We start from the raw sequence: 15418 nt of genomic DNA, 5'->3' as shown, positions 1-15418 counted from the left end.
TTAACAACAATCTTTGAAGTTCTTTAGTTCTTTTATGCACGTTAAAGTTTTGGTAGAAAATATTTTCTTTTTTCAAAGCTTCATTACGTAAGCCTTGTATATGTGAGAGCGGTATTTTATGAAGTTTTTTTTCTAGTTGTTCTTGATATAATACCCGTAAAATCGCCTCAAGCGTGAACTTGAAGATGAATAAAAAATTATGGGGACAAAGAAGCAAGTTAGGGAAATGTTTTTATAAAGACTAACAAAAACCGTCTCTATCTATAAGCCGTATGTTATAGTGAACTTCAAATTAGTTTCAAACTAGAAGAGAGCTAGGCTAGTCGCTGATACTTTCAAATTACTTCTATTTCGAATGAAATTAGGTGACATACTTATGAAACATATCTTGTGAACTTGTGATGATAACGATAAAGGTTGTAAAAATAGTACAAATTGCAGAGTCTTCGGAACCAGGGATAGATTTAATTTTAGATGTAGGAATGGAGAACAGAGTAATCTGGGCGCGCGTCAAAGTCCCAAAGGGGGGTATGAAAGAAGAGGCGGGTCATAGCAACAGAGGTAAAAAGGAATAACGTATTTTTCGCCGTCCCCGTCAGTAACGTCATCAAAACGTAGTTTAAGTGAGCCAATCCAATAATATAATTTAAACTTTTCGTTACGTGTTGGAGGGAGGGACTCTATACTGGGCTATGAGTCGGACTGAAGTAAATACTAACCGTTCTCCATTCCTACTTCTAAAATTAAATCTATCCCTGGTCAGACATAAGCATTTAGTTTGTGGTATTTTCATATACATCTAACTTCTAATTTTTAAACTTAAAATTAAAAAGCTGGAGAAATCAAAGTAAATTGAACTGACTAAAAAGTAAAATTAGTTTTCAACGACTTGATTGGAAGGAAATTCAATATAGTCCCTTCTGTCGCGTACGTTTTCTCAATTGTCTAATCTCGTATAGACAGACCCCCCCCGGCTGATGCATCATCCTTCCCTTTTTAATTAAAACCTAATTTTATCGAGGGAGTCGGACTGAAGTAAATACTAACTGTTCTCCATTCCTACTTCTAAAATTAAATCTATCCCTCTTAGGACAAAGGAAGTAAATTTTTTTTTTGTCTTGTTATTGGGTGTCGGGAAGTTTGGGTCGCCACTCTGTCTTTTTAGTCTCGGTGAATGAGGAATTTCATAATAATGGATCATATCGATCGTCATTCGCTGCAGTCGAGTTAAAATTTGACTCTTTTGTTAAAAGTAAACGGAGCGGAATGTTATGTTAAGACCCCTTAGGGCATGTATGGCAGTAACGAACTCCCACCGAGTTAATTGTGATGTTGTTAAAAAGAGACTCCTTAAGACGTTTTTTTTTTTGAAATTTTCCATGTAGTAATTTTGTATGTTTATTGCGCGTGATTTGTCTGTATTTTGTGCGCGGAGTAGTTTCAAATCATACAAGTTAAACATTGACCAATGAACGTGTATGCTAAGAAGAAAGGTTTCACTTAACGAGCTAAAGAAGTGATTCAAAAGAAACTAGTAGCCTTTCTCTGACCAACGGGCTGACGATACTGACAAGCAGAAGTATATACTACTTCTCTTCGAGAGAAGTGTACCATCCACAAAGCGATGGGGTAATTGTAGCATGATTCTTCCCAACATCATTTTGCATTTGGAGCAAGGTTACTGAACCGAATAACATACGCGATAAATAGTTCCCTCGTCATTACTCTATCAGCGCTTAACTATTTGCCAAGGCACATGCATGCCCTTGTGTGTTTTTGTCCCACGTCAAGACAATGGGACAAGGTTTGCGGGTTGATTGCTAAGGATTTAGTACCAAACAGTTATATAATTCACCCTAGCACGGTGCGATGCCCATCTTAATTAAGTTTTATGAGCGGGAGAGCAAACAAAAGGGCGCATGAGCCTGGGAAGAATCATGTTACATAACTAAAGTATTAAGAGGATTCACAGTGTCATCCTTCTTCCATTATCCCCTTCGGTTGAAAGGTATTTATATAAGTTAAAACTCCCTCTCTCCGAGATGCCAGTACTTTTACTTTTGTGCAATATGACAGGACAATGGTTAGTGTTAACACTTTGTTACTGAAAAGTTCTTTCTGAGAATTTCTGATATCTCAATACAACGGAATTCAATGGAAAATATGAAAATATGTATCTCATGTTTTCTTTTTTTCTTTAACCGCTTGTCGCCATACCAACTTCTTCCATCATTGGTAAACCTTTTAGGTTTTCTTTGAAATTCCAAACACATACTCTGTGATAATATTTCTTCTCAAAACTCTTTTGAAAGAAGGAATAAAAAAAAGTATTCATTTCTCAATATTGGAGCGAGAATAGGGGCCCAAAGAAGCCCTATAAATAGAGATATCGACGTTTTCCATAATAAATTTCTTTTGCACTATATTCTTTGGGACCCCTAACTTGGTCCCAAGCCAGCTTTTGCGTCCTTCGCGGCTTTTAGGGGGATACGTACGTATTAACAAGATGGCAAGGACAATAAGGAACTAGATAACCCGCCAATATGCGCGCTTTCTATGAGGTAGGCAAGAGGATACACTTAACTTTAAGTAATTAAAGATTACCTTATGGTTCAATTTGAGGAAATTAATTTCAATATTAGTTTGTCTATAGAGTAGTATTTTCAATATGTCACTAATATTTTAATTATTATTGAATTCATTAAAATTATTCACATTGAAGGAATTTTAAATTATGAATTATTTTATACGGTGTGCCAGCCTCCAGGCGTAAACCTAATAATGTATTTTCTACGGGCCCCTGTAAAACGTTTACCCGCAGTACTCCGGTGTACGATTTTTTTTTCTTAAATTAATTTCTACCTGAATTCCACAGCAATTGTGCGTGGTTTTTTTATAGATTAAATTGAATTCCAAATTCTGCTATACATGTTTGGGCAATTTTTAACATATGACATTATTTTCAAATATTCGAAAATCAAGGCCGAATGCCAACCTCCAAGGGTAAACCTAATACAGATTTACAGGTTTATCCCCTACTAGTTGACTTTCCTTACGAACTCCAGTTTTGGCTTGGCAAAGCTAGAGGCATTTGTGGGCGGGATTTATACGTGCATGTATAAATACGTGCATGAGTTCAGGAGGAAAGTCCCCTTGTAGGGGATCCACTGGAGCCGCGCTATACTTTAAGTTCGACATGTATGATTTCACAATTTTTGAGGTTTAATATGGACTGTTTCAATATTTTTGAGGTTTAATATGGACTGTTTCAATATTTTTAAGGTTAGTATGGACCTTTTTCCATATTTTTGGGGTTCAATATGGACCTTTTCCATATTTTTGGGGTTCAATATGAACCATTTTCACTTTCATTTAGGTTCAATATTTACCCTTGTCCGTTCTTATGGGTTCAGTCAGGAATTCATCCACCTTGGTGCTATTTTTGGATTTAATTGACCTTTAATGCTTTTGATAAAAGTCACTTTAAATCTTAATTTTCAGTTTAACCCTGGCTTCTAACTGTTTTTAATTCGCCAAATATTTTAGCATTCATCAATCGCTTCTTATTCTGGGTTTTGATTTCATTTGCTTTATTACTATAAAACCAATACCACAACTTCTACATCAAACCGCACGATGAAATATCTTCTCAAAGTATTTATGGGCGGGGATAAATTCGTCCAAAGAGGGAATGTGTTTCATCCAAGAGAGAGAGAGAAACTTCGGACCAAAATTCGGCGATAAAAATTCATTTATTCTCCTTCACCTGATTGATCGTTAAGCGACTGCTCTTCAGCAGCTTGGAATTTCTCGTTTGCACGTTTTGCCAATGTCCACCGAGAGTGGCGCGAGCTGCCTTGACGTTTTCTTCCTTTTCCTTTCCTTTCCTTAGCTGTAAGAGACAGACTTTGACAAAGCGACAGGAAGCCTTGACGAAAAATGATATGGAAAAAGCCAAGGCCCGCCCATTCTTTTAACGCTATCATTCGTAGATGGCGGCCTTATACCACCCCGGGGAATTTCCTTACTTAGCTCTTAACTTATTCCTTGATATTCCTAGCGCTTATGTGGATTTATATTGTAACTGACCTGGTTTTTTTGCGGTTTTCTGCGTGGAGATACTTTTACTGGCTAAGGTTTTCTATTAGAATTAATCTGGAATTATCTATGAAACAATAGTGGGTGGTACTTGATTACATATCCCAACGTCATCTGTGACGTATTTTAGATAGAAACACCACGTGTTAAGCCCAGATTTCGTACCTCTTATTTATCTCACAAGAAAGCGTGAAAACGTTTTAGCTTTCGGTTCTTTTGAAACAGCTTTGGAAATTTCAATCAACTATTTAATAAGATTACCTTAATTTTTCAATATATTTTCTCCGCACGCATTGCATAAGTTCATAAGAAATGTTCCGTATGTTTGTCACTGGTTACTGAGAGCTTGTTATGAAGTGACGTAGGTAAAGCGACGCCTGGTTTGGAGTTGTCAAAGGCTTAGTACGTACTAAATAGGAATAGATGGAAGTCCTGCAAAATTAACCACCGAGTGTAGGACTTCAATTCTCGCTTGTCGTTCTCGAACTAGCTCGAGTTGTAGGCTAAGTCTCTAGCATTACGAAGTATAGGTAGTGTCATACTTATGGAAGGAACATATCTTATAAACTTATGCTAATAGGAAAACCAAACCACGAATTAGAGGTTTCTCATGTACAAGACCAGCCAAAAAGCACCGTTTACCGTATCCCCGGTAATGAAAAAAGTGGTTTCTATTTCCGAATTAGATGGCCAGCTAAAGTTTTTCTTGGTGTTGTTTCTAATGGGAAATCTGAGCATCTGTTACTGAGTTTTTTCCTTTGCTTGGCTTCCGAGTAAACCTTTACCTTACCAAGGTTTCCCTTTTAGTGGAGGATGGAACCTATTTACTTAGTACTTACACCAGAAATGGATAATCTTACACCAGAAATGGATAATCTTAAAGGTGTGCCTCTCTCGGTCAAACTAGGTTCGGATGAAATGTATCTTATTTATTCTTTTTTCAGTATTTTATTATACTGTATACTTTCGTTTACTCCATTTATATTTATTACAAAACTTTCTAGTACAACCGTGCACGATTTAGGTTCACTTATCTGTTATAATCAGCCCTACGTAACGTTGTAGTTTTAGGCTTAGAAATTAGGCATAATTACGGAGTAATACAGCAAAAGTATATAATACTTCTCTTCGAGAGAAGTGTACGAGCAAATAGCGAAGTAATTGTGACAAGATACCCAAAATCATTTTACATTTGGAGTACTCAAGGTTACTAAACCGAATCACATACGCGATAAATAGTTCCTTCATCATTACTCTATTAGCGACGCCTGGTGAGAGTGAGACGCTGTCAAAGGCTTAATTTAGTACAGACTCAGTAAGAAGATGGACTGCAAAACCGAGTAGGTCTACAGTCAATTTTCGCTTGTCGTTCTCGAACTAGCTCTCAGTATGTCTCTAGCATTAGGTATTGTCATACTTAAGGGTATAAACTTAGGGTATTTGAGCCTTATATATCCCTTTAAAATACGAATAATTATAGTTTTTTTTTAAATCATTCTTTTTAAAAATCCTGATCCTTTATCCATGAAACTATTAGATTAATCCGACCTTTCCACTCCATTACCGCATTAATACTTTAATCCTCCTTGTTCCTCATATGTTAGGAGTTAAGACCTTTAGATTATGGTAAGACCAATGACAGGGATATGGTTAAAAGAAAAAGAAAAAAAAGTCAAACTTCTTGTCTAGCTCCAACTAGTGTGAAATAAAACTTGAAGTGACGTGATCCATTCAAACTCCCCGAGTCTTTGCTTCCCCTTCGTATAAGTCAGCGTGAAACTATACTGTAAAAAAGCTTAACATTTTCGCCCATATTATTTTTATTTCCCGGTTGAAAAAAGAAAAAAAAAGTAAAGATCAAAAGAGAGAGAGAAAAAGGGTTAAACCAAGGCTTAACACTTAACTTTTTCTATCACAATCTCTATCTACAGACGAATGCTTTTAAAAACCAACGAGGCGCGCAAAGCAGTTAAGAGTGAAGCCAAGGAAAATTCGCTTTCCAGTTTCCACCAAATGGACGGACGGTTCTAGCTACCCCCTTTTCTTTCCCCTTACACTTTGAAAATTTTTTCTTGGGCCTTTTGCTACTTGAATTGGGTGACGGCGCGATCAATTTAAGGGCACCCGGAACTTTAGATAATTAGTTTTAAGGGTGTATATTTGGAAGAAGGTTTTCTTGCCAACAGAGAAAACCCTCAAAAGCTGTCAAGAAGAGTCGGAATGGACTTGATTTTATTTCGTAATCCCTGTCACCAAAGGCGACCCCCCCCCTTGTACGATGTTTACGACTCTCGGACTTTGCTTTCTCAGTTTATCTCTGGCTTCTTTGGTTGCTTTTTGTCACGTGGGCTACTATTTGTAAATTGGGTTACTATTTAGCGCCCTCTATTCATCACAAAATCACTCCTACCAGGTAATATCACCAGAGGGGGATAATAGAAGAAGGATGCCACTTCTTACTTTAGTTATGTAATTCATGATTCTTCCCAGGCTCATGCACCCTTTTTGATTGCTCTCCCGCTCATCAAACTTCAGATGAGCATCGCACCGTGCTAGGGTGGATTCTATAATTTTTTAGTATACTAAATCCTCAGCAATCAACCCACAAACCTTGATTGTCTTAACGTGGGGCGAAAACACACAAGCGCTTGCATGCGCCTTGGAAAATAGTTAGGCGCTAATAGAGTAATGATGAGGGAACTATTTATCGCGTATGTGATTCGGTTTAGTAACCTTGTGTATTCCAAATGTAAAATTATGTTTGGAAGAATCATGTTACTATTACCCCGCTTTGTGCTGGTACACTTCTCTCGAAGAGAAGTATTATAAACTTCTGATATTACGTAATTATTCGCATTTTCATTTGGAATGAATATAAATGTAATTTTTTAACTGCGAATCAAAAGTAGTTTTTGTATAATTCATACCATTAACGGTCGATCGGCCATTCGGGTCACACTGTACCTTTTCAAGTATATGAAATAATAATGGGGGGGAATTGAATCCTAAGCGAAGTTCGATAGCCCCTAATGCCTCGAATCTCCTAAAGAAGAATTCTAATTTATTTTTCTTTCCTTGCCTTAAGCTATTGAATCCGGATATCAGTGAAGGTTCTTTTAAATGTCACTGGCTAGTGATCGAATATCACATTTGAGTCGACCAGGGATCGTAATGAAATAGCATCCCGGATAGACAAATATAGCTAAAAAGAAAAAGCACAGAGAGCCACACACATCCTTGATCGATAATGGAGTAGAAAAAGTTTAACAAGCAAGCCCGACTAGCTTCGTATCTCCAAGACTATAGGGAATTACTGTACGAGTTTGAAGAGTTTTTAGGCAAGGCACAAACAACTACGGAAGAATTCCCATATCAGTTCCAGAAATTGAGGGGCTCGCTTCGTCTTGATCGATGGGGCGCCGCCACTTTTTTTTTCTCCAGGAGGGGGCCTAAGAAAAAATCCTTTCGATGCGTGGTGCCCATTTGTATATGAAAATTACAGAAGTGTTTGGGGTCCCTACACCAGTTCCTTTGGTTCTGAAAAGTAATATTTCCTTTACCATAAATTAGGCGTTTATCCCTTTAATGAATATAATAAAATTTAATTAGTTTAATTATAACGTTTAACTTCCTAAAAAATCTTTATTTTATTAATTTAAACAACTATGAAAATATTTTTCTTGTGTAATTTCTATGGCCCCTGTTGAGCATTGGAGTGCAGCAGTGTAAACATTTCTACAGGCGTGTATTGAAAATACATTAGCTGAAAAACTCCTATATGCTGGCTTCCACGTAATAACCCATAAAATATTGGAATACGAAAATGGCTCAATATACATGTACAGGGTGTTTCAGATAAGTCTGAAATAAATTAAAGGGTGTGTTCTTCGGTCAAACCAAGAAGCGATGTCTAGTTTTCTAGGGAGAAGGTATAAGATGCCTAAGTATTTGCGCACCATAGTCCCAGTCCCCTTTCAAAGTACAAGGGGGGACGTAAAAGGAGGCCACCAGGCTATTTCGCCTCTCCTCAGTCGGAAAATACGTAATTTTCGTCATTCGCGTCGCGCTGACGTGTGTTTTCAAGAACCAATGAGATTATGGTTGTAATTTAGAGGCGGGGATTAACTCCGGACCTACGTTTGGACTGGAGATAAAGCAAGAAATGTGGCGAATTTATACCCTCTCCCTACTAAACTAGAAATCACAGAGTAGAATGTGTCAAAGAACATGAGGTCTAAAACTTTTACTGATGACCCCTAAAATTTAACTGATAAATTGAAAGTTAATGCTAATTTAATTAAAGGGTTATCCGTAAAACACTCAAAACATAACAGTGCATGGTAAAATGGCATGGTTTGAACACTTTCGACTCAAAATCGCCTGTAGAGCCCACTTCTTTTCTGTATATTCAATCCAAATTTAATCAAAATTTGTATGAGGTCGTGCATTTTTCAGATCTACACTCAAACAAGTAGCCATTAATATTACGTGATCGTAATTTTTCTGGTTAGGCGATAACAGCACGAACAGTTATGTCTTAGGCCTACTTTTCACCTTTTGCAACATTGTTAAAATTTTTCTTCACTGCTCATTTGCAGCTGATGTCTAAATCGCGTGTTCCCATCTAGTTATCCAAGAAAGCGATTTTCTTTAGAAAGGTTTTGTTTTTTTGTGCCTCATTTCCTATCGCCCTATCACCATTCTCATACGCTCAAGTACCTCTCATGAGAAGCTTCTGTTTTTTCTTTATGTTTCCAAACCTAAGGGGTCCCTTTATGAGAAGTTAATTAGATTCGGGCCTTTTATTATTATTTTTTACGACACTGGTAAATTATTTTTTACAACAAATTATTTTCTTTTTTTTTCATTTCTTCAAAGTGTCAAATTGTTTTGCTTTCATAATGGCGCCAAGCTCCAGGCGACTTAGTTCAGTTTTTTTATGGTTCAGTAAATCTATTTAGAGATGCGTTTATGCTCATAAGATATGTTCCATAAGTTTGTCAAGGGTTACAAACTGGAGCTTGTCATGAAGAAGTGACGTAGTTGAAACGTCATAGACTCTCGTAAAGCGGCACCTGGTGAGGCGCTGTCAAAGGCTTAGTACAGACTAAATAAGTTGAGATGCACTGCAAAATTAACCACCGAGTGTAGGACTTCAATTCTCGCTTGTCGCTCTCGAACTATAGCTCGAGCTGTAAGTCTCTAGCATTGCGAAGTATAGGAAGTCTCATACTTATGGAATATATCTTATAAACTTATGGTTCCAGTTAATGTTTTTATATTTTTTATTAAGAAAGAAAATTTAATTTCTTTTTCTGTTTTAGGTCAATTTTTGTACAATGGCATCATCGGAAGGACATACTTTCGAAGACACTTTCAAGGCCTTTGCCAAGTTTGGTGACTCGAAAAGTTCGGGAGAAGCGATCACTCTGTCTAATAGCGATAAGTGGTTTAAGCAGGCTAAAGTTATTGATGGTAAAAAAATTACAACCACCGATACTGGGATCTACTTCAAACAAGTTGCCAAGTAAGTTACAGTTTTTCTAAGTCTTTTAATTCAACTTGAGCGTCTCTTCTCTCCTCTATCATGGGTTGGATTTGAACTATAACACTATGGTAAGTGACCAATGACGTTTCTCTTTGACTTTTCATTACAGAACGAAGAAAGCACTGCCCATTAAGGAGTACAACCAGTTCCTGGAGATTATTGCCAAAAATAAGAAAATGAACATTGAGGATATTAAACAAAAATTGACCGATTGTGGAGCACCACAGACCACCAAAACTACGGTATATAATTAAATTTAGCTACTTTAATCGTTCATGAAAGCCTTGATGTAGTTTTAGCTCCTTTAATAGTTCATGGAAAGCCTTGAAGTAGTTTTAGTTCAGGTAACATAACATTATACCCTAGAAGAACTACCTTTTTCTAAGTGATATCTAGTTCACTAGGGAGAAGTTATAAGATGCCTAAGTATTCGCGCACCATAGTCCAAGTCCCCCTTTCAAAATACAAGGGGGGAAGTAAAAGGAGGCCGGGCTATTTCGCCTCTCCTCAGTCGGAAAATACGTAATTTTCGTCATTCGCGTCGCGCTGACGTGAGTTTTCAAGAACCAATGAGAATCTGGTTGTAATTTAGAGGCGGGGATCAACTCCGGACCTACGTTTGGAATGGAGATAAAGCTAGAAATGTGGCGAATTTATACCTTATCCCTAGTAAACTAAATATCGCTTCTTGGTATAATGTTATGTTACCTAAACTTCTCCTTTAAATGCAAACTATGAAAAAATAAAGCTTAAAAACCTATATTACACAGGGAAAAACATTAAGACTCAATGCCTCATTAAAATCCTTTGTTGTATTTAATTGTTTAGTCTGCAACCGCAGCTGGAGCCGTGGCCCGTTTGACCGATCACACCAAGTACACTGGAACGCATAAACAGAGATTTGACGACAGTGGAAAAGGCAAAGGCCTAGAAGGCAGGAAAGAAGTCAACTCCGAATCCGGTTACGTCACGGGCTACAAAGCCGAAGGTTCTTACGAAGAAGGACATTAACCATTGAGTAATAGCAGACCACCCCAACTATCTGTCCAGCGGGAGCCAATGAGCGAATGGCAAAGTTCAATGGGCGGCGTCATACATCAAGAACCAACTACCAACAAAATAACCGGTGAACTTTCATTCTTTTCAACGGCTTCCGCCGGAAAGACAGACAGACGTTTATAATATAAGTAGATTTTAGTTTTTTTCATCGGTTCTTTTATTTTTATACGCTAATATAAAACTCTGCAGTTGTAACAATTAGTTTTTAAATAAAAATCCTTTTGGGGGGGTTTTTTTGCAAGTCGTAAATTTAAGAAGTTTAATAATATATAGGTGTATTTTTGGAAAAAGGTAATCATGAAGGAGGTTGAAATCCAATATGGATGGCTGCGCTAGGTATGATACCACGTGATTGTAGAATGTTTCAGAAAACGTACCTACTAATTAGAAAGCTTCAACTCTGACCTTGTTAAGAGTGGCCATGTACTAGTACTACCAAAGCTATTAGTGACGTCACAGGGTTAGAAAATGTTATAAATTATACAGTGATGATTTAAGATGCATTAGATGATGATAAGTGCCCAAATGAAATCAATAATGGTTGCTTTTACTTAAGTTTTTTTTCTTTATTGAATAGCCATCATTAAATTAATTAAAGTATATGTTCATTTATTTGAAAATTTAAGTTTTAATTTAAACTTAACGATGATAAGATCCAGAAGCGTTGTCTAACTTCGCCACATGCAAATTATTTAAGTTATTTCCTTCAAATTTAGATTCAAAATTAGTAATTGGATTAAATTAATTTAATGAAGTTAATGAAGTAATTTTTCTTTATAATTCAGTTGAGCTAAGCCTAGGACTTATTTATTAAAAGTCTGGCTTGTGTTTGACCACCATTTTTTCTAAAGACACAAAATTTATTGGTATGTGATTAGAATTATGGCTTCAACCCAAAGGACCAAGTTGTGGACCGGTAACTTCGAAGCCCTATCTAGTGTCTTTGTTGTCCACATACCATTCAAATTAATCCTGAATCTAGCAGACGATACTCCCCCCCCTTCTTTGAAAAGGTACTTTACAATGCATGTAGGCAATATATCAGCGCAGCCATTTTTTAGGATTTCAATTATAAAACGAAAAGTATGTTGTAAATCACGGAGAAAAAGATCGCTTTTTACGAAATTCAAAATATTAAATATTATACCTGTATGTTAAAAAATTGTACAGGATATTGTATCGTCCACCGATTTTTTTAGATTAGAAAGTTTTAGTTTAACTTAATGTCATGCGGAACTTTTATTTTAATGTAAACAATGTCACGCGAAACTTGACGTTTTTGGACTGCAGCAAATTGGAAAGAGAACGTTATGGCTTTAAAGTGAGTAGGAGTATTTAGTTTCGTTTCCGGTTTGTACTAGAGTTGGTTAAAACCGCATTTCTGTGTCATTTAACCATAGAGAATATACCTAATGGAGTGGAAGCATAAACTTTAGAAAGTGCCTCCTAGTTTTCGGTTTCTAGTTCCGGTTAATATTTCATATAACTTTTTTAGTTCCTTTTTTTTATAATACAATTGGAAGGCAACATATTTAAACCAAAAACTGGTTGATAAATCGAAGGTACTTTTTATAATGCATTGGTAAAGGTTAATTTTCCATTCCTTTTGGTATATTATCCGAGATTTAACAAATTTGTTGAGGGTTAAAGGTCATTTATAATATCAGACATTTCTTCGATACGATCCTTGAAGATTTTTTACGTTAACTTAAACAGTTTCTTTGCAAACTTGTAATTTTCATATATTTAAATGCGGATTTTTGCGTAACTAGCATCATTTTAATACTTAAATATTAATGTTTTTGCACTTAATTGTAATACTCTAAACCTTAAATTTTTAACGAATATCAAATCACAGCTTCACACTCTTTATTAAAGGATTTAGCTCATTATGGAAGTAACTTAATAAAATTCAGGAAATTAGTTCATAACTTGAAGTAAAACCATTTATTGCATAAGCCAGAGGGGCTAATTAACACTCAGATTCACTGCACGTGGATTACGGGTTATGTGTAATCATGTTACCACTGTCAAAGGAAATTACGTGTAATTCCGTCAGTCAAAGGTACACCGATGACACCTAGTGAATAGCCCTTCAGAATTAGCATATTATATTTTAATTTTCCTTGAAATTAAATTCTTAATAGACTAAAGAAAGGTTTTACTTCAATTTGTGAGCTTTCACCAATAACCTTAACTTTCTTTTACACTTAACACTTGGTATCTATAAAATACCAGTACTTATTTTGTCTGTAAATCCCAATACTGACGTGTTTCCCATTTCTTTTCCCAAAAACATAGCACTATGACGCCATTTTTGGCCTATTAACCTGGTCTATACATAATTTACAGACTAGAAGGCCAGGCTTCAGGTGTTACACACGGAGGACTTACTCACTGGGTGATACCAAGAAGCAATATCTAGTTTACTAGGGAGAAGGTATAGGATGCCTAAGTATTCGCGCGCCATAGTCCCAGTCCCCCTTTCAAAATACAAGGGGGGACGTAAAAGGAGGCCGGGCTATTTCGCCTCTCCTCAGTCGGAAAATACGTAATATTCGTCATTCGCGTCGCCACGCTGATGTGAGTTTTCAAGAACCAATGAGATGGTGGTTGTAATTTAGAGGCGGGGATTAACTCCGGGCCTACTATACGTTTGGACTGGAGATAAAGCTAGAAATGTGGATGAATGAATTTATACCTCTCCCTATTAAACTAGATATCGCTTCTTGGTGATACTAAAGCCAGGCCTCCTTGTGTAATGGTGTGAATGGTAAACTATGTATAGATACATCACAATGCTTATATATATTTAAATGTTTTATAAAACTATATAATCGATATAATTACGTCATTATAACCATTAAAAACTTTCTGATAAAAAAAAAACAAATTGAGAACTGGGTTGGTAATAAATCATTAAAAAATCTTATAAATTTCATAAAGAGACTTTTTGAAGCTCGAAATTATACTGGGCGCCTGTAGCTTTTTAGAAGGAGAATGCCTAGGCCTAGAAGCTTGAAGCTTCACCTATAATAATTCATATTTTTGGGCAATGGATTTTTCTATCTCTCAGCGCGCGTCATTTTTTCCATTTTATCGATTTATAATTAGAAATGATTACTTTACGAAAACTGTTTATTATAAAATCGATAACTTCGATTTTTTTTAGTCTTATATAAAAATGTGTGTGCGTGGGAAATTAAGGTTCTCAGGCTTCAAACGAAGCTATATATTCCCTGAACCATAAGTTCATAAGATGTGTTCCATAAGTTTGTCACTGGTTACAAACTCCATGGAGCTTGTCATGAAGTGATGTAGACGAAACGTCAAAGATTCGAGGTGAAACGACTGTCAAAGGCTTAGTACGTACTAAATAGGTACATGGAATGCAAAATCGAGTGTAGTCGATTCTCGAACTAGCTCTCAGTGACTCTCTACCGTTACGAAGTATAGGTAGTGTTATACTTATGGAACATATCTTATAAACTTATGCCTGAACTCGTGTTTTATAAGTTTACGAATCAGCCAAAATTTTAAATTATTATTATTAAAAAAAAAATGGTAAATCATATTATAGAATTTAATACAACCTTCCATTTAAACAACCTATTAATTCCGAATATCTACGAACCCACCTGTAATTGCGTTATTATATTAATTAAACATTTAACAATAATTAAAGAAAATTCTTTCTTAATAATATATAGCAGTGCGCATTTAAGAATTTTAATTTCAAATATCGAGTGTAATTAAAATTGAATGTTAAAAATAAAATATTAAAAATATATGTTTAACTACTTACCATTATAATGCTCTAAATTCCATGCAAAAGCACGGAATTTCCACTATAAAACATTGAAAATACATGGAATAGAGCCTTAGGTCCCTGTAATGGTACAAATCCAGTTGGTGATCAATGCAACATCTATGTCACAGCTTTCGAAACTTAGTTTATCGCGAAAAGAAAAAACTGTACCCTTGGAGTTATATCTTGTGGTATTTTTAATTATTACCGTATACACCGTTTTCTATCCTAGCCTTAGATCCCTGTAATGGTACAAATCCAGTTGGTGATCTATGCAACATCAATGTCACAACTTTCGAAACTTGAGCCTATGCCGAACACAAAAGGCTATACCCTTGGAGTTATATCTTGTGGTATTTTTGAATTATTACCGTATACACCGTTTTCTATCCCAGACTTAGATCCCTGTAGGGGAAAAAATCCAGATGGTGATCTATGCAAGGTTTACGTTACAACTTTCGAAACTTGGTTTAGGTTGTTATTTAAAATACTATGGTGTGTTCATGTAATTGAAATTCCAGAGGATAAAAGAATAGTAGTATTTAAAAGAGGAATTTGTAAAGGATTAAAAGGTTCAATTCCTTTTGGGGGTCATATTATCCCAATTTCTATATTAGGGGATAAACTTCTATGTAAAAATGCTCAGAAAAATGAAACAAAAAATACGTGGAGCTATATTTTGTGGTATTTTTAAATTATTACCGTATACACCCGTTTTCTATATACATATGCTGTTTAATGTGTGTTTATGCTGTTTTATTGTGTTTTTATGCTGTTTTATTCTGTTTGAAGCTGTTTTATTGAATGTTTTCGCCGTTTTATTGTGTTTCTATGCTGTTTAAAGTGTGTTTATGCTGTTTAATGTGTGTTTATGATGTTTTTTTGTGTTTTATACTGTTTATTGT

The 15418-nt window shown here is 35.8% G+C and overlaps 1 protein-coding gene across 1 annotated transcript in view; it reads left to right on the top strand.

Annotated features, from left to right (window-relative positions):
- Positions 1-14491, top strand: part of ringer (tubulin polymerization-promoting protein ringmaker) — a 201585-nt gene extending 187094 nt beyond the window's left edge. Inside the window, exons 4-6 of the mRNA XM_089869885.1 lie at positions 9423-9625; positions 9756-9888; positions 10475-14491. Of these exons, the coding sequence (XP_089726011.1) occupies positions 9438-9625; positions 9756-9888; positions 10475-10657 (504 nt within the window). The 5' untranslated portion in view covers positions 9423-9437 and the 3' untranslated portion in view covers positions 10658-14491. The remainder of the gene's footprint in view (positions 1-9422; positions 9626-9755; positions 9889-10474) is intronic.
- The last annotated feature ends 927 nt before the right edge of the window (positions 14492-15418 follow it).

The sequence above is a fragment of the Phalangium opilio genome, unplaced genomic scaffold (assembly GCF_054372755.1).
Source record: "Phalangium opilio isolate 3A_F unplaced genomic scaffold, DU_Popi_V2 ptg000031l_1, whole genome shotgun sequence".
NCBI lineage: Eukaryota > Metazoa > Arthropoda > Arachnida > Opiliones > Phalangiidae > Phalangium > Phalangium opilio.
This window is presented reverse-complemented; position numbering and strand designations above follow the sequence as displayed.